General features: G+C 36.8%; 1 protein-coding gene across 4 annotated transcripts in view; it reads right to left on the reverse strand.

The window, feature by feature from the left end:
* OSBPL6 (oxysterol binding protein-like 6) overlaps positions 1–20,775 on the reverse strand; it is a 48,220-nt gene that overhangs the window by 12,342 nt on the left and 15,103 nt on the right. The window contains exons 3-13 of one of the 4 annotated variants that reach the window (XM_010179858.1): positions 19,044–19,166; positions 15,918–15,971; positions 15,090–15,203; positions 14,808–14,972; positions 14,156–14,288; positions 13,609–13,712; positions 12,606–12,698; positions 7,707–7,781; positions 3,479–3,644; positions 2,370–2,500; positions 134–241 (exon numbers count right to left, since the gene is read on the reverse strand). In XM_010179858.1, coding sequence (XP_010178160.1) covers positions 134–241; positions 2,370–2,500; positions 3,479–3,644; positions 7,707–7,781; positions 12,606–12,698; positions 13,609–13,712; positions 14,156–14,288; positions 14,808–14,972; positions 15,090–15,203; positions 15,918–15,971; positions 19,044–19,166 — 1,266 coding nt within the window. The remainder of the gene's footprint in view (positions 1–133; positions 242–2,369; positions 2,501–3,478; positions 3,645–7,706; positions 7,782–12,605; positions 12,699–13,608; positions 13,713–14,155; positions 14,289–14,807; positions 14,973–15,089; positions 15,204–15,917; positions 15,972–19,043; positions 19,167–20,775) is intronic. The other 3 variants (XM_010179859.1, XM_010179860.1, XM_010179861.1) reach the window with 3 other exon arrangements.

Consider the following 20,775-nt stretch of genomic DNA (forward strand, 5'->3'; position numbering starts at 1 on the left):
TGATCTGACTTTTTCTATAAATGAATACTTGCCAATCTGAAAAATGCTATGATTTGCCAGGTGTTTTTCAGCTATTAGTGAGAATTAGCAAGGTTTGTTTGTACTCTAAATCCATTAAAGGCCAAAGTCTTACCTCATCGAGGCTAGGGATAATATTTACACTGACAACCTGATCACAAATAACAGATTCTGAATGTATTCTGTTCAAGCGACTCCTTAGTTCAGCATTCTGGTTGAGAGCCTTAAAATAAAAATTGCACATTTCATTTAAAATTAAAAGTAAGCGTTAAACAGAAAAAAAAAAGAAGTAGCTTCTTCCCAGCAATTTCCTAAGAAATCACAGAACTTCTTTTCTTCATTGTTAGAGAGATAACTATCTTAAGATCCTCTCTAACATGACTTAATCTTTTGGTTGGTTTGTCTTCAGTGATTTTCAGGAGGCAGTGGGGACCAACTCACACAGTGGGAGTGGTATTCTACTTTAATTCTTCAGAATTAGTTCTTTGGCAGGTATACTGGTAGGTTAGGTACATTATGGAAATGGGCAGTGAATGCAGCAAGAAAGAATGAAACTGCAGAACAAACGGGAACTACCTGCAAAATGCCCAAAGAGGCAATTCTTGGTTTACAGCTATACAGCCCTTTCTGAACCAAGGTTATCAGACCTTACAGCTTGCAAAAGGAAATTGCTTCCTTTCCAGCAAAAACAGTATAATTGCTAGCATGGGTTGTTTGCCCATCCAAATCAATTTGATATATTTGATAATGTGTATTCATTTCAAAGTACGGATCCATTAGAGTGTTACAAATACCAATAGAATTCTACTGGTGTCTGGTATCCGCTGATTTTTCTCCTTTTTTTAGAGCCCAACTTAGATTATAAATTTGGGTGCATTATAAATTTGGGTGCATATATACATATTGTCTCTTATCTAGAAAGACTCACATCCAAGATTCTGAAATCCAGAAAAACTGTAATATGTTGCATACCGAGAACATGAACTGACTTAACTCTGATATATCCCCAGCACTAGGGATGATAGAAAAGAACAACAGACAGACACAGTGTTTCAGTAGAAAATTACTGTTTTAATGGAGAAAGAATCTTCTGCCTCCCCCTAGTGCAGGCTCAGGAATAGATTGCATGAATGTACTGAAACAAAGTAGGACCAAAGTAAAATAAGTTAGCTTAAACTGTCACTAAACAGTTTAAATTACCCCATTTTGCTTTGTTCTGAAACATACTTTGGTCTGGCCAAGTTCACAGTTGCCGTCCACCAGGAAGGGAAAGTGACGACTAACAGTAGCCTGGCAGTAGCTTCTTAAACTGCTCAAACATGGCCATGAGACTAAGTCAAACCCAGCCACCTGACTAAGGTCAAATTTCCACTTGTTCCCCATTGACACTATGAACTAATGCATGACAGTGACTTTTAGACTGACACTGGAGGCCAGGAACAAGAAGAAAACATGCTCACCTATTTCATGCAAGTTGTGAATAAGCCTCTACCAGTCCTAGTTAAATTTGTATCAATAACCAGAAATGGTTATCCTTACCTCTTGTCCTTAACCTTTCTTTATTACAAAACACAGCAATCAATCTGCATAATATTATATGCATCTGTACCTATAGAAACATTGTGCATCAGTTTTAATCTCATAGCAAAAGCTCCAACCTAATCACAATGTATGAAATTATATACACATTCGGGTAAAGTTCTCTTTGCCTTTAAAAGTCTGCTCACATTTCTTGGAGATGCAGTACTCCGTGCCAATCCATTCTTCAGAGTAAAAGCTTTTATGTTTCCTTGACAAGGAATTTAAAAGACTGAGTTATTTTGTAAACTGTGGACTTTACTGTTGCTTTACCTCTTTTTCCTCACTAAATCAAATGACAGTTTTTCCTTTGGCTTATGTGGGAGAGACACTGGACAGTAACAGGTGTGTATTTGAAAATCCAATTTACCCATGTTTATCCTGTAACCCACGAATCCTTTTGCAGTTAGAGACATGGACTTATAAAACAAATCTGAAAATATACAGTAAAAATTTAAAACGTAATTAAGAAAACAAGAATATCTCCTTAGCTCTGCTGGAAACAGCTCCAGGAGAGATATCTGGTATCAAAAACATTTAATTGTTTTTCTTTACTATGGAAAATCATAAGTTACATGCTTACACAAACAAACTGTATTCTTCACCTCCACATGCATTGAGGTTAGACCTATGTCATAGCAGAACGTATGTCATAGTTCTGGTCAAGAACTTGGCTTTTTTTCGACTCCTTCTACCTCAGAAAATGGCCAAAATACAAAAGAAATAGTGCATCTGTTAAGCCAGATGTGCCTGAAATCAAATCAAGAACATACCTGAGAGAGGGACTGTCTGAGGTGTGCTATTTGAGCATTGTGCCCTGCAAGATCCTGCTCTGAAACAATCTGCTTAAGCTTCTCCTTCTCTATTGCTATGCTGTTAAAGGCAGACTTCAAAAGAGAATGCACTAAGCAAAAAGAAAAAAAGAAAGTAAGTGTTTTCTCAGCTACAGAACTGCACATTGACAGACATTACAATATCGCAGACAGAGAGTGAGACTGTCATCCCACAATTATGGAAATTCGAAACAAGGATCTGAATTTCAAGTAATCCATGCCAAATTAAGTACAAACACTTGTGGCCTGAGGTTGTAATGTGCATACTGTATGTTCACATATGTCATCTGAGCATATTCTTGGTGCTGAACACATCAAAAGGTACATATCTGGAAAACCCGTGTCCAGTGTGTCTTCTTTTCTTTCTGTGTTTTTTTTTTTAATTTTCCTTTTCAGAGTAACAAAAAAAATCAATCCTGCTAAGGTTTAATATTGCACTAATAAAGAGGATTACTTGGTCTTTAAACAGGTTTTTGACATTTTTTAATATATCAACTTCATGTTTTTCCTATGTTTCTTACATAACAGATAGCAAAGTGATAATAAACCCTTTTAAAAAAAGTAATTTTTCAGTCTGTAGGACCATTCCTTTATTTGCAATAAAATGGCATTTCTAAACTACATTCTAGTAATAAGCTCTTCTTCTGTTATTTCCACTGACATAGAAAACATTTCACAAAAATAAATTGCACAACATTATATATGTAGCAGTGACATTCCAATTCATCTTTGGGGAGAAATGAAGCATTTTATTGAGAAACAAAATGTATGCAAATTCAGTCACGTATTTACAAGATGCAGAAAGTAGTTTAGAAGACTTGTAAAAAAATTTCTTATCAGACAGAGTTTACCTTTCTCTATATTCATGACATCCATGAAAAATTTAGGAAGGATAAAACATGTCATCTTTATGTAAGCCACCTGACCAATTAAAACTTCTTATATGATATCATCAAATGTAGATGAATGCCCTGCCCATAAATAAGTGAAGGCAAAAAGAAACACAACAGAGAAGCACAGTGAAGGAAAGGCTTGATATTTTTAGTTACCTTTTTGTGCCATCAGGCAGAATTCTTCTTGAAGCTTCATGTATTCAGTAGAGCACTCCAAAGGGTCCGTTACATGGCTTGGAGGAGTCTGAAACTCAATGTCTGCACAAAGGTTGGGATTGGACGAATGCAGGCGAACGGGTGACATTGTAGCACTGAAAGGGACCTACAGCAAGAAACAGTGAAGAAATATTGTATAAGGTGCAACCAACCTTTTGACTCCATTGAAGCAAAATACAAATTTCTTCTGAAAACAAAAGACTTTGTTCATAATGTGAAGAACATGGTAAGAGTGAACGTGTAACTTTTTACTTTCCTAAATCTCAACACAGCTGATGCAGAAATCTCTTGAAAATTTTCAGAGACAAAAAAAGGCCTAAATACACAGCTAACAGCTAACGATGGAGCATTTCAGTGTTAGCATTTACAAAACCAGACCATTTCCTAATGCTTATAAGATGACTGGAAAATTGAACCATGACGCTTGCTGCTTTAGAATTGGACATTTGAGAGTACGTGTAGTATTACTCTGTTGATACAATACCAACATTTGAAATATGCAAGTTCCTCCACAGATCTAGAAATAGGATATAATATTATTAAATATCATTGAAGTTTTTCAAAACTGCTGGTAAATCTTGAGTTGAAACTCACTGTACTGACAACTACGAAGAAGGAAAAAGCATATAATCTTTCTATATTCTTTCTAATTAAATGATTAACAACAACAAAAAAATCAAAACTCCACCTAATTTTCATCTAAAGTACAAGAACCATAAATAAATGTAAAGAGATACAGTTTACTAAGATGCAGCAAAGTATTTTGTTCATTATAAGTTCCATTTCTCTTTCTTCTATATTTTTCAGGTACAGTAATAAAAATATACATGCAAATCTTTACGAGTTACATGCACATGTATCGTGTACTGAACAGTTACCTATATGCTACAAATGCAGTGTACGGCTACCACTGTTATATATGTGATGTGTATGTGAGTGTATGTTGGACTTTAATTTTACCATCTACACACACATGTATAAAAATCAGGCCAATAACCCAATTTTGAGTTTTAAATGCAAAGGAAAGGCATGCAGAACTACACTTTGATACTCAAATATTAAGCACTGTTAAACACACTGAACACATTAATTTATTCCATTATATTGATCAAATGTATAAATCAAGAATTTCCACACTGCAGCCCAATGTAATTATTCAAATATGAAAAATGAGGCCAAAATATAAAATGTGTCTTCCAAGGCATGACAAAGAGCAGCAGACAACATAAAAAGTCACATTACTAAGAATTTTTAGCAACATATGCTTTAGGTTTCTGATTCCCCAACGAAACTCTCAAAATCCTGTTGGATCTGTTCATCACATCTCATTCCACTCACGAGCACATTCTGCAAAACACCATTTTCCATCATCCTGTTGTTCCTCAATTTCCAGATATATATAACACATAAAATAATAGCTCTATAGTACCCATCCAGTATGAAATTTATTATCTACTCTCATGTACTTTGATTTCCAGTTATGTTAACAAAGTAGGTATTTTTTAATCGACCTCATTTTAGTCTCATATCAAGAAGACTTCATTAACAGGAGATCTAGAATATGTACCTTCCATTCGTACTGGATATTTACTTCATTATGTTCTTTGCAAGTACCACACTGCCTCTCTCAACAGCCCAACAAAACTAGGTTAATTGCATAATGTAACTAAATGTAGGTTAATTTGAAGTTTCCTTTACAAAACCTTTTCACCCCTTAAATGGGAGAGCATGTTCCCAGAGCTTTCTGACTGGGAGCATGACGAAGGTTCAATTGCTCCACGTGGCTCCACGTGCTGGGCAGAGTAGATGGGTACATGATAGCTACATGTGTGCACCCAACCCTCATCCAGAAGCCAGGAAAGAAAGTTGATCCCAGCTATAATCAGGACCTTGAGGGAGAGTCCCCACAGCCCCACATGCCGGTGGTGATGGGGCAGGTTGCCTCAGGCCCACATAGACTAGCAGAGCTGTAGGCAGGACCTTGCTGAAGAGACCTGCTTTAGATCCATCATTTTTGCCACATACCTCAGCTAGCCAGGCTGAAAAGCAATGTTTCTGCAGTGAGGTTTATTGGAAAAATAACACTTTAAAGTATGTCCTAGAAACAGCATTTACATGTTTTACAAATACTGTTGCACTGCTTGCAAGAAATATACATTCACATGACAGAGACAAGTAGCTGCTTTAAATGAAGAACCAAAAATACTGAACTGTTGACTGACATGAACTCTCCTCATATGTATCTTTTAGAAAAGTTTCCAAGCTACTTCCCACAGCAGATGAAAAAATCCACATTGAACAAAGTCTTTCATTCTCCTGAATAGACAACAGTCCAAGAAATACCAACGTACTTCTCTTCCTCTCTTTTCCTTTCACTGCTGTGCTTTCTCTCTACATCCATGGTGACTTGATTCTAACTTTATTACCCATTCAGTTTTTGGTTATTTCTTTTCTTGTTGTTTTAGAGGCTTTTTAAAAAAATATTTACCATCTTGATGCATCACTCTGGTTTCCTCCATACACACACTCCTCTAGACATGACTAGAAGATATATCCTCTTCTGACTTTCTGTTTTACACCAGAGGCATAATACCCACTCACCCACCACATTCTCAGAATTACGTGTTCATGTAGGAACAAACTGTTCCTGGTAGAGTGGGCTGTAAGGAAAAACCTCCTCTTTCTGCTGTGCATTTAACTAATGTAATTCTGTATCCCTCAATCTATACACACAGCTTCACTGTCTGGGAGAGATAAGCACTTTGCTACACCAGCCAGGAAGAACAGGCCATTACCCTGACCACTGCAACAGCTGCAGTAATTTTGGTGCCTCTACTTTTCCTTCCTCCTGCACTTTGTCCAGCTCCTCCAAGACCTCCCTCAACAGGTCTGCATTTTGGGTAACAACTCGGTGATTCCCTGGACTCCTACTGCCTTGCAATCTAAATCCAGCTGTATTTGCTCCACTTAAGCATGCCTTGGTACAGTTCTTGCTAATGCTGTTTAACCACTGCTGACCTACCGGTTGGAGCCTCCCACTGATATGCACAGTCATGCAAAGTGAGAAGTGGGTTGGTTTCTCTGCTAGGTAGGCAGACTGATGAGATCAGAATATCAATCAATTACTGAGCACAGCATTCAGCACCAGCAGATTATGAGGGATTAAATTTAGATGAGTTAATCTGGGAACTGAAGAAACACAAATTTCTCTAATGCTTTTTGGGAGGGCCTAAGAGTAACTGAGTTTTGTGGGTAGCAGGAGCTCAAGGTATTCAAGCTTAAGCAGAAGCTATGTCTGATCAGGGGATTTTAGCTATGGGCTGGAGCAGCAGACCCTGGAATACTTTAGTCTGGTGAAGACATTCGCTGCTTGGGCTAGGTAAGGGGTATGTGTTTAAAGCTGACTTCAATCTATGGCTGCACAGTCTTCCCTATCTAGTTGTTGTACCAATCAGTTGATGGATTAGTGCTAATGTCTATATTATGCATATCTAGTAAGTGTTTTCCTGATAAAGCAGCAGCTGAAGATATCCTTTTGATGCTAATTTGATTTCACAGACAGCACATTCTCCTCCCTAATTCCCAGCCCCTGTGTTGATTTCATAGCTCCAGATTTTGCATCGAAGACTTAAAGTATTAGCAGAACTAAATACAGATACTAGAGGTAGTAATATGACTTTCTGGGATTATGGAATGTAAACACAAAGTGTCTCAAATGAAAAGGCTAACCTTACACTACTTTTTTTAAAAAAAAAAACACAAAAAACAGGATTTTTTAAAATTCCTTGGTTGTTTGCAACAAATCTCCTTGGTTCTGCTGTCTTGCTATAGACTGTCATGAGAATCTTATAACAGAATTTTATAATTTCTTTCCTTTTTGTACAATAGATAGCAGAGTATGTCAAAGACATGTTCAAATAGTGCAGGGCCTGAGTCTAACCATCACTTGCACTTGCATAAAGGAGGGACATGTACCATGTAAACAAGCTCAGACCCACGGTTATGGAATTCATTTGTGTCAGGCCTGACCATTTCTAAGAAACTCAGTTGAAAGTGGGTAGCATGGACACCTCCAAAAAGTGCAAGAAACATTTCATAAGCTTATGACATATTCAAGTACACAGCTTCCCATCTTTAGAGCTATCCCTTGATTTTTAAATCCACTCACTGTTGTAGCCACTGCAGCTGCCAGTCTCTGCCGGCGTCGTGTTGTGCTGAACTGGCCCTTCGGTGCCGGCCCTTCCTGACAGTGAATGCAAGAAAAGAAGGAAGTAGAAAAAGAGAAGGGAAGGGGTGATGGGACAAAGGAAGATGAAAGGTGATCAGAAAAGGGAGAGGGAGAGTCTTTAAGTGGATTTCAATTTTGTTAACTGTTATGGCCTACACATTCTGAGGACATATCACATGTTTTCAGTTGTGTATGCCAGAGACATAAAAAAGCTAGATACTTCACTAAAATTATCTTCAGATGAGTTGGACTGCAGTGCACTCACTAAGACTACCAAAAAACCCAAACAATTCTATTAACGTTGCCATTCAGACTCATGAGGCAATTATGGAATAAGAAAACAAAAAGGATGCTGTGGCATGGCAGAAAACACAAAAACCAAACTCCTGCTGGGGGGTCACTTTACCATCTAGAAAATGAACTCTGAAAGAGATCACGTGGAAGTGCATGAACTGTGGTCATTGAAGATGTATGCATCTCAATGGTAAAACTTTTCAGTGTGTATGTTGTAGTGAGCTTGCTTATGTAAACATTCCTGTGCACAGCTATAGCATTTCCATGTCCATCCTTGAGATTATTTGTTCATTTCCTCCACACACCCCTTTTTTGAGTTCCAACTACTTCTCCTGTACATTAGTGAAGACTTGGCTCCCAAAGCAATGCAAAAACTCAGATAAAGCAGCACAAATGAAAACTAAGTATTCTAACAACTACTTCCTTTTCTGCATGTCTAACTTTGGCCTGCTCCTGCTTAATTTCACATTTATTTTGCTTTTAAGAAAATTCTTCATGGTACATTAAAGTCAAGCAAGTAATTGTTGAATGCAGAGGATATCATAAAGTCCTTCTATTTAAAATCTAATCAAAATGTTATTATTTTGAATCTACTTTAAGATTTTAGAAGACGAGAAAAGCCACCTTCCTGCTTTTAGAAAACAATTTTCAATCTCTTTACATTTTTCTTCTCCTGTATCTTCACCTATAGCCACTTAAGTATTTTTAAATCTATAAACATTTTTACTTTTTCTGAAAGCGGCCTGGGTGCCATATAAGTAACAATGGTATAGATTGGATACATGGACACCATGCTGAACAACAGGGTATTATAGTTCAATTATTAGCTGAAGTGTCTTGCTCCTGTAACATTCCCACTGGTAGGGTTGCTGCATCTGAAAATGGCCATACCTTCCACACTCTGGCTGATACTAGTGGTAGCACTACTGAGAATGGAAGAGTTGTCTAATGATTACAGTAAGAGAAGTCTTGCTTTGTAATATTTTGTAAAATTATCACATTAAAGCACATGTACATTACCCGTAAAATATAGAGTACAAATTTTGATAAAGCAGAGAATGCATCATATCCATAATGTAAAACTCTCTGTGCCCTACAGAAGTCTGTCTATCCTGTGCATAAGAGTTTGGAAGAATATTCTTGTTTAACTATTAGGGACATACATAAGCATATATTTATGTACAGAGAGAGAGAGACATACACTAATATCTATATATCTGCAAGATTAGGAAATCAGGTATACATTATTAAAATGAGAACACTGAGGACTGCATAACCACACACTCCCCTCAACACAATAGGAAGTGAGGTCATAATCTGAGTTATGATATAAAGAAATATTTATTTAAGGGGGAAGGTAATAGGCCAGTCTTTGGGTCTGGTTTCTTTTCGGAGCTGAAAGTCTCAGTAGAGCAAGCTGACTTCTCAGGTTGCTCCATACTATATAGTCCTCTATTAAACTACTACACCCTGGAGGAAAAACAAACAAACAGTCTTGGAACTTCACAACTCTGAGCTTTTGAGGGAAATTAAATCAATGTTAGTTCATTTTATTTGTTTTCAGTAATATTTTTTTCTCTTTTGAAGATCTACAGATTGCCATGAGAATGACAAAGCAGTCTTTTACCTAAAGGGAAAAAAAAAATCAAACACTCCAGTTTTTGTACAAAAGCATCATTTGTAAAATTAATTAATACAGGTCAACTAACCTGTTTTTGCAGGCCATTTTCATAAGACTTTAAATAGGCTTTTTAAAAACAAAATAAACCTCCTTCATAAAAGCAATCTTTCTTCAGAGAAGCAGTCCACATATTGCTTATAAGTAAAGGCCTGTAAATTAAGCTGTTAATTCTAAAAAATTTAGCAATACTATACCCCCAAACCTGTAAACGCATACACGCACACGAGGATCAATTTTATTTCAGGGAGTAACCCCACTCTACATGCTAGGATTATTTGTGTGAGCAAAGCTAACTGCATACAGAACTGGTATACCTAATTGGTAAATATACATTTCTAAGAAACAAAGCAAGCAGCTTTTCTTACAAGAAAAAAGTGTATTTTAAACACACTATACAACTAGCATTCATATTCCAGAATGTGTTAGCAGGAATACAAATAAAGCTACCTTATTAACAAAAAACTGGTAACAAGTACAACACAAAATCCAGATGAGAGAATTCTCTCCTTGCATCTTATGCAGCGGATGCTGAGCTAGCAAAAATTACACCCTTGTTCGCTATTACTCACAAACAGGACACTTATACAAAGAGTGCTCTAATTTTTATGGTCCTCAGAAGGATGGCTCTCAATATCATACTATCAGAGGAGCTTTTGATGGTAGTTAATGACTGCTCATTCTGAAATAAATAGGTGCAAGTACTTCAAATGGAATTAATAGTATGACTAGCTTAAAGCTAAGATGTTAGTATTAGCATTATTCCCTAAAACTAATGAGATATATGGAGGCATGGGGAAAGGAAAAGGACAAGAGAAGTCTTTTTTTAATATCAAATGTCAACCATTTCATAGTAAATCATGTGTAGGCACCATGAAGAAATGATCACAAATTAGACAAAGTGATTCTCAGTAGTGAATGCCCTGCTAAACAGTTTAGAAAGAGTTGGAGTAGTCTTGAAAAAATTACCTCTAAGGAAGGCCAATGAAGCTAGAAAGAATGCCTAAGAGCAGAGCACAATGGGACTGTAAGCTTAAAAAGCACCTAGGCATGGGAAGAAATCCACATTTTAGTGGAATGGCAACATTACGAATAACACAATGAGTCAGAGTGAGGCCATCTTCCACAGATCACAGCTTTATACCATTCATGGGACAAGACAGCCCTTGGAAGAATAGAAAATGTGTTGAGCCCATCAAACCAGGCAAGAGAACAGAGCAGCCAAAAAGGAGTCTTCATCTTCCATATAATTTAGAATAATTTCATTGTTTCTGTTTCAGTGCAAATTAATTTATAAATCAGTCATCAATAACTTAATGCTTTGTTCTAACAAAATAAGATTTACTTTTCCAGCACTAAGCTTGCCAGGAGCTAATGCTGACCCAGGTTAAGCAGAGTTCATTATCGACCCAGACGTGACAGACCCATGTAGAGCAGTGCTATGCACACAAACTCTCTCCGGGAAACCTGCAAACCGACTGTATTTGAGAACGCCTCCTGCCAAGCCACAAACAGCAGTTTGAGAGTCAAGTGCCAAAATGACAGAAGCCCAGACCAGCGTCACATTGGCAAAGTGCAGGCAACAAAGGAACAGCTAGTAATTCCTCATGACCCAACCTAGATACATTGACTGCTTTCATCATCTTTTCATCATTTTTGTGGAGAGGAACTTTTGTGAGACCACTGCGACATGAAAGAACATGCAGTGTTGCCTCTGTTTCTTCATAGACACCAAGTACTTGCATCCGTTTTCCTGTTATTTGCCTATGTTAGTCAGAAGCAGGGAAACACAGTGATCCTTCAAATGCAGGTAATAGGACTTGACATCAATCACCAAAATTCTTTTGTTAATAAACCTTTTTAAACCTAACAGATGCTTCATTCTTCAACCTATTTTATCTAGTATCAGAGGCAGAAAGAAAAATCACCTACAACAGCTGCAATGAGAAAGCTGATGCAACTACAATTTCTTCTTTCCTTAAGATTATTAATCTTAAATGACTCACAGAGAGCTCCTCACTGTGCCTCTGAGTCACAGAAAACTCCTTATTGTGCCTCCAGGGGACATATTAAAGGCTTTCAAAGTTTGCATGAATTTCAAGGAATTTAAATGGATCAAAAGTTGCTGACGTTTATTTATTCTGTAGTAGACAGCACAGTGATGATAGTTAGCTCCTAAATCAGATGAATATAGTCTTCATTATCAGTTGCTCAGTTATAAAAAATATGAGGTTTTGGATTAGGCCTCAAAACATACAGCTGCTTCTGACAAAACACAGTAAGACACTCTGGATCTAGCAGTAATGCAAGCACATTATGCTTATTTCTGTGCTATTACTTTTCAGCTCTAAGGCAGGATGGGGTAAACTCTTTCTTCATATAATTTATTCTTTGGTTTATTCAGTTTATTCCCATACTAGCTTTTTCCATAAGGCCTGTGAAAATACTTCTCATAGGTAACATTCCTAATATAGGTCTTGACAAAGACAACTGGTACGTTTGTATTTCATTCATGTTTTCTGCTTTTAGTTTGATCTCACCTGCTCAACTGCCCTTCTTGGCAAGTTTGTGATAGACCATCAGTATCTCTGTGTGCTGCATGCATATTGCCTTTTTGCACCCTAATTGACTAGTATCCAGATCTCTCTCCTTTCTCTAGATGACAATGTTTTCATATGAATGAAAGTAAAATCAATACTTTTCTCACTATCTTCTCTGGGTTTTAAACAACAATCTGAGATTTAATTTACTTCATCAGGAACATAAGAGACAGTACATTGACTTCCTACTTTCAGATTATGTATCATTTCATGCTTAAAAGTTAATCTAAAAGTACAGTGAAAAGGAAAATGTTGTGCATTCAGTACCTGAAGTTGAATTTTTGCATCTTTGCTGACACTTTTTGTTCTCCACCGTCTCGTGACCCGCTTGTCTTTCTTTGAAATATCTACACAGTTAGCCTACATTACACAAATAGTTAAAAGCAACAAAGTACTATTAAGTTGACACAAACAACACAGACAGTACAGCAAGTTAGTAAAGAATTGTAGCGTTAGACATCTGCAAATTAGAAAGTAAGGAGAAGGATGCCACTGCCAGGGGCCACAACTACAGCAGTGACCAGCTGTAGCTATCCATACATTTCTATAAACACATATGGCCTATTTAGCTCACTTAGCAAAACTACTGGTATACTTTCTTCACAAGTGCACAATATTTAGGACCAGATCTTGAAATCCTTATGGATTTCTATTCTGGTACTGGTCAAAAAAATGTAGTTTATTTCTTCCTTAAATCAATGGTAAGTCTTGCTACTTCATTGGAACCAGACTTCCAAATGCACCACCACCACTGGGAGATTTGTGTACTCAGGGGGTCTAAGTGAAAAAGAAGGAAAGTATTCAGGATTTAGGATCTGCTGTTGCTCTCTTGTGGTCAAGAGGAAAACTGACCTTGAACTGGGAAACAGTCCTGCCCTTGGGATCTTTGTACTATGCCCTATATTCTAGAGCATGCAACTTCATCTTTAAGGGTCTTTGGGTCTCCACTCCTTGAAAACTTAAAATGATACCTTACTCAGCACAAGAAAAACTCCTTAAACGCAATTTCAATGTATACAACTAATTTGATTTTAACAGTTCTCAGTTTCGCTTTGCAAATGTCTTAATCTTTTGATTCATCCTATTTAACTAAAGTAAGTGTCTTAATTGTTTCTGAATGTTACACATTATCAAGATGAAAACATTAGTCTTTCATCCAAAAGTTATTATGATTTCAGAAAATCGTTCTGAGTTAATAGACATCTCTATGTTTCTCTTAACACAAAAACTATACATTTCAGTGTGATGATTTATGTTTGAGCATACTTACCTGCATATCTGTGAAATTTGGTGCTGACTGAGTTCTCTGTAGTATTTCTAAATTTTGAAGAAGTTTACTGAGTTCCACAAGGTTTGACTGACAATGAGCAAGATCTAACAGATATAAACAAAAATACATTAAGTGCTTCAGTTCGGAATTTTTTTTTGCCATGATGTCTATCATTGGCACATTATTGCATTATAAAAGTTAAATGTCCAAGCCCCTTGTAGTAAGACATCTAAGTAAAAGCTTTATTTTTAGATATGTTGAGCACTTGTTATTTCTATGGGAGTCGGCAACAAGTCTGGACCTCAAAACGTGATCATATTTTAACAATGATGCCCATTAAGATAATATAAAGTATTAAGATAAAATTTTAAAAGCAGCATCCCAAAACATGCAGGGAGGGAAGTTCCCACCACAAGCATCTAATTACCTGAGAAGCTGCTTTATGTGCATGTAAAGATGCAATTTAACCAGCTTACTGACTGTTTCTTATTTTATATCAGCGGGAAGATTTGCTGAAAGAAAATGCCATTAAAACGTGGAGACTAACCTTCTGCACATCTGTCCATCTCTTCAGAGTCCTGCAACCAGGCTGCTACTTTACTCTGACCAGTAGTGCAGGTGGCAGGAAGGCTGTTACTGCAAGGTATAGGAGACTGCCAGGGAAAGCTATTTTGTTGCACCTAAGGAATAATAAAAGGCTTAAATTTACTGTTGCTAAGTTACTCAGTCAGTGTGATCACCATACTACTACAGAGTAAGAAAACAAAATATGCATTGTGATTTCACTATACAGTTCCCAAGATGCAGATTTTCTGAACAGCATGTTGGAGAACCAAACCAAGAACCTCACAAGCAAACCATCTAACCTCCAGCTAGATAAGCTGTTGTTTAAGAGGAAATACATTATCAAACAGTAGCACATTATCAAACAGTAAAGAGACAGATTTATCCCTGATGACGAAAGCAAGTGCAAATTGTTCTCAAGATGGTGAATTATTTGCAAGTTCTCTACAGCAACCCATTAATGAAGACTGCAGTAAGGCTAAATTAGACAGTCTTTCACCTGCACAGACTTACAGCTTTTTGCTGGCCGTTGGTTCCCAGAGTGGAAACTCCTCTCTATTGGCATTACAAGCACAGCCCACTGAAACTGCCCATGAGCAATCCCAGTGGGCACGAGCTTTCAACAAACCACATACCTTTCCATCCGACACATTAGCAGCTGGTGAAGACTCTGTTGTAGAGGCTGAAGGGAATATATGAAAGCTAGCATCTCTCGGAGATCTCACAATCTCATTCTGACGGTACAGCCGGTGGTGGCGTAGTTTTGAAACCCAAGCATCAAATGAATCTGGGGACTTCACCTGGAAACAAATTCACTATCAAGTAAGCATTCAAAATACTACTTATCTGCACATCTTTTTACAGTTTTATTTCCACTGTAGATAAAAAATAGAATAAGTATTTGCGCCATTCTTTACCTTCAGATGATAGATGTGCTCTTCTGTGTCAAGATCTATTCTACGAGCCTTCTTTTTTATAGACATAACTGATAAACCAACATCAATGCTCCCATGGACTTTGCCTTTCTGTATCTAAAATAAAAAAGCAGGGTAAGAAATTGGTAGTATCATGCACTTCTTCACTATATTTAACATAAAAATATCTGGTGCTGAAATGGTTTCCCATTTTATGAACATTTTAATATAAAGCCATATTAAAAATAAAGCCTGTAGTCACATTAAACACAATATTTATAGACAGAGAAAAATATCTCACAAGAAGTTCTCAGTGCAGAGCCAACTCCAAAGCTAAAGCATGTTGGTTCACACCAGTACACAGCTACAGGTGAGTGAGCACCACTGAAAATCAGACAGTGCTCACCTCCCTGCTGCTACCACTTGATAGTTATTGGTACCAGATTTAACTAATTTCATGCTGCCCTTTATATCTCAAGTACATTGTAATCTCTTCTCTGTCCTATTCATATATCTAGCAATAATCAGCTCTGACATAAAAATTTAGAAAGAAAAATACACAGTCGGACTAATCTCTCAAGCACTTCCATTGAATAAACTACTTTAAGTAATGTAGGTTTTATTTTCCTAAAAGGAAGAAAAGGTAGAATTTTTGAGGACAGGATTCAACCAAAACCTTGCATGCTTTCCACATACAGATCTTCCTTTGAATCCATCAACAACTTTCATGTGTGCACTGTCATAAATATGCCTAGTGTAAGTATAAGATTTAATCACCCTGGCAGGCTGAATTCCAATACAAGTTCTAAAACGGCCTTCAACTTTACTTACATCAATTGGTGACTTTGAATATTTCAACATTCCATTATCCAGGACAAAAAACCTCTGAAAGAAAAAATAAAATTCTTTCTTATGAGCAGATGCAATTTAAACTATGCACAATAATTCACCTGCAAAAGAAAATTATTATGCTGTAGCAATTAAAGAAAGTCTGTGGGTTGGAAACAGAGGGTAAATACAGTATTGAATAATTTTCTTGCTTGTTTTTCTGAACAACAATTAGAGTCTAAGCAAGAAAAACTAGATTCTCTTTTTTCAACATTATGTTCTAGGTTTAACTTAACAAGTCTCAATAATGAAGGATTTTTTTTTTTCAGTTTTCCAGCCAATTCAATAAACTCTATAAGAAAGACACTGTAAGCCGAAAAAGTTATGCCTTATCTAGCTAGTACAAGTATTAGTACAAGTATAAATACTACAGCATTCCCAGCAACTTACCCAGGTTATAGGAGGGCTTCTGTTTTGGGTGTTAATTCATTGATACGGTGTGAGCCACTGTATCTTCACTGACAGAGTTACCAGGGTTAGGCTAACATGATGATGCCTATCTGTGCCATTGCTGCACCTTTATTTTGCTATGTAGCTCTTGCTTACAGCAGAACAGAACTCCCTATTCATAACATATTTCTTCTGCAATTAAAGTTGCCCTAGCTTGTGTGTACCAGAACACTCAAGCTGCATTGCTGACAAGTTAGCATAGACTTTTGGCACACAGCCTAGCAGGAAACCTAGACTTTAAATTAGATTCACCAACTTGTGTTTACCATCACTAACTTTCAAACGATGCTAATTAATAGAAACTAATTCATATTTTTAGTCTAGCCTAAAGCACTAATCTATGTTTAAAATCTATAACACAGCAAAATATTATCCTTAAGTCTCTAAGCTGTTTGACATGGAAGGACGATATTTTCATTATATGAACCTGTTAAATTGACACTATGAGCACGGTCAGCAGTTGGATGGCAGAAAATATCTCCTGAAAATGGTTCTGAAAATCATGTCAGCTGCACAACAGGTGCTACCAATATCTCACACAGGGCGAGAAAACAGTGCCTTCCTGGAGACTTAACTTCTTGAATAAGATGTCAAAATAACAGGAGGACTTTTGGTTCTGATTTTTTTTAACTAGCTACGGTAATTAATGGACTTCACAAGAGGATGACATTCATTACGTATCGCTCTGCCTCTCCAAGGTCTGCACACAAAAGAAAATCACTTTTCCTCATGTTTTGTGCCACAGCATACCACACTTCAGGAAATGATACTCTGCTCTCCAAGTTGTACACATTATACCCGGTACGCTACTAAACTGCATTCAGAACTGTCAGGATCTGACACGTAACATTCAATAGGCAGAGGATGCTGTGGCTTTGCTAGCAGAACGCTAACACAGCACATGCTACAGTTAATGTCTCCGGAAGTCCTCACTGTGCTCTCAGCACAAAGATTGTTTTGGAAACTGCAGGATATCAAGGCAGCAGTTGGGAAAAAAAAGAAACTTATTAACAAATCTACAGTATCTAAACTTAAGTTTAGCATAGATCCTTAGGTGGAATGTAAGGCAGAGTAGAGGGGGATGCTGAACTGTGAAGCTCTTAATCACATTAAAAATTACTTACACAGGTAACTGCTCTAAAGACAGAACGACAAACAGATCATCAGTAATTATATCCTTTATAGAACTGTGAAAGTTGAACTCCCCTTGCTCTCTATAAAGTTCCTTATCAGAACAGTCAGTTGTCCAAGAAACAACACAATAACAATGTATTTTAAAGGAGTGGAAGCAATGGGCTATATCATATATTCTTATTTATCTGATTAATTTTGGGGTATTTTGGGGGGGGATGGGGGGGGTTTGTTGGGGTTTTGTTTGTTTGGAGGGGTTGGTGTGTATGTTTGTTTGGTGGTTGTTGTGTTTCTTTTATATAAGATTTCATTTTCCGTTTTTTTCAGTGTTTCAGGTATGTCAGTTTGAAATCCTTTAATCCACCTGGACTAAATTCATGTATTTAGTTGCTGAAACTACAAACCTTAGTTAAATAAAACAAAACCAAAAACCTAAGGTAGATAGGCACGCGCAAAAAAAGGGTGGCAGGCATATGTATGAGTATCACATTAAGAAAGAATAGAGAAATCAGAAAAAGGTGTAATTTATAATAGTATAGACTGCATTTGGATCAGACCTGAGTAAGTCCCACAAGGTTTAGCAAAAAAAAGAAAGCTAATGCTTTTCCAGAAAACCAACCAAATATAACAAATGGTTTCACTATCCTTTGCAGTAAAACGCATTCTGTCCTAGAAAATTATCCTGCTTCAAGTACTCTCAGCTACAAAAAGACAGATGAGCATCAACAGCACACATCTTGTAGCTAAAACAGGGAATAAAAATGTAATTATTATGGTATAAAATACATACAAAAGAGTTTATGAAAACCAGGCTTAGGGCTAACAAAATGTAGAATTATGCATGGAGAGATATCTCCTAAATAACTAAACAGAAACAGGAGATTTGGGGTTGAGTTTTGGAGTGGGTTTTTCAGTTGTTGAGGATTTTTGTTTGATTTTTTTTTTTAATTGAGACATCTAATGGCAAAAGTGCATAGTCCCACTGCATGACCACACAGAAGATTGCAATCAAGAAGATAAAACAAAATTCAGGGACAAAGCTGAGCAAATCTGCCCAGTCAGCACGCCTGAAGGGGAATGCTCTCACATATGAACAGGTCCATGCAAAAGCCCTTCAGCTCTCCTTTGCCATCACGAAGTCCTGTGTACTTTAATGTAAACTCACTGAAATCTTACAGGACATGGCTACATTTTGTTATAATATATTGGAAAGAATGGAAGAGATATTGATTAAGCGTCTTAAACCACATAGCATCTGCTGCATTATTTACAACTTCCGCCTGCATTTTGAATAAAACATTAAGCAGCAGGCACTGCAATTTGGAAGCCATGAGCTGTGTGTGCAAACTCACTCTTTACACAATTTAAAGAAAAAGTCATGCACCAAAATCTTGGGCATTTATTTGACATCCTAATTTCCTCTAAACAGAAACGTTGCAGCTTATAAAATAAGTCAATAATATTTTGACTGTTTTATGAGACATTTACCTTGTGCCAACCTTTTAAAGGCCATTTCCTCTTTTTCAGCATGAAACCTTCATGTTTGTCTGGCTTCTGGACATTGGTCTGGCCTATTTTCAGACCCTCTATGATTTCCCAGCTGTCAGGTTCCTGTCGAAAAATTATGAAGACACATTGATTAATTAACTGTGCACACACGTGATGAAAAAATTGCACTTACAAGTAGCACAAATTCTCCAGTGTAAGACAAAGAGTAAAGGAGGGCTAGGCTTTTAAATGAGCCTATTTAGCTACCAAACTGCATAGTCACTGTATTATTTCTGGCTGTATCTCACTTAAAACTACTGAATATGTATATTTTTGAAAATCTAACCCTTACCAGGTAACTAAAAGGAAGTTGAAGCTTTTAAAAAAGTCTGGCACCGTAACTCTGTAACTGAACAACAAGCTGAGGGTGGGTCTAGACATGCTGTTCACAACAAGCATTGTGTCCCAATGAAATAAATACATCCAAATACCAGAAAACAGGATCAAACTGTGGCTGAGCTAAGTATAAGAAAGCTCAGACCTACTAGTGGAGCTAATGGTGTGAAAGTGCAGGTGACTCTGATCACCTGTTAAGTCTATCAAGAAGACAACCCACAAATTAGCACTGCACTGTAACAACTAAAAGGACTGAGGAGATTTTGCAAGCAGGCTATGGGCAGAATCTGCATGTTATAAATGTACCTTTATTCAAAGTATTTCTTCTTTAAAAGAAGATGGGATCATGAGATGAAATGAGGATGAAACCATACAGTTAAATAGATGGGTGCATATTAACAGTGCCCTTTGTGGTATTCACTGATCATAAAAAATTGTAAATTTTCTGATCTTTGACGTAAAAGCTACATTGATTCTGGATAGTCTAATTTTTCCTTAAAACCAGAAAAACAAGCAGAAGAGGTTGGTTTGTTGCTGGTTTTGAATGCAGCCAGCTCTTGTCTTCAAAGGTATTCTATGACAAGCCTAATTGCACCTTTAGATAGCTGCAAAAGGAAATTAATCTTTTTAAAAAGTTTTCCTGCATTTATTTTCACTGTATTAAGAGAAATATATAGGAAAGCTAACTAATTTTCTCTCTAGAGAAAATAATAGGAACTGTATCGTTTCAGATACAACCAGCTGCAGGCCTTCCAGGGAGCCAATTAAAGTGTATTTCTTGTACGTACCACTTGTAATGCATGACAACTTTTACAACTCAAGCCAGACTTATACCATACCATAGTGAACAGCTAAAGAACAATATTTTTAAAGAGAAAAAAGAGTCATGCTTTTCTTTCTGTCCTCTTGCTACTATTCTAATAAACAAAATTCTGTACCAATTTAAAAATCTCCTATTCCCTGCTCATAAGACTCTAACAACTGTATCAGTCTTTCATAACACTTCCAAGTATGTTACAAAGCCCTGATAACATTAACATTACTATTAAGGAAATATTATTTCAAAAGTAACAGCAAATTTCAAAGCTACAATTTTCAATAAGGTTTTGTTATTTTGAGAAAGCTGAAAAGCTCTATCCCAAATAACACATACCACAGTAAATTTTAATAGAAATGTTTACTCAGTTTAGTTTTCCCTGCATAAACTATAAACTGGAGCTATCATAGCACCTTTAAAAGCCATGCTCAAAATACCTTTTTTTTAACTTCCCTGCGTTTTGCTAGGATAGTCTATTTCCACTACTGTAGAAGGAAGTACGTATGAATTACTTTTACC

Source organism: Mesitornis unicolor, unplaced genomic scaffold (genome assembly GCF_000695765.1).
Source record: "Mesitornis unicolor isolate BGI_N332 unplaced genomic scaffold, ASM69576v1 scaffold12, whole genome shotgun sequence".
NCBI classification, from domain to species: Eukaryota; Metazoa; Chordata; class Aves; order Mesitornithiformes; family Mesitornithidae; genus Mesitornis; species Mesitornis unicolor.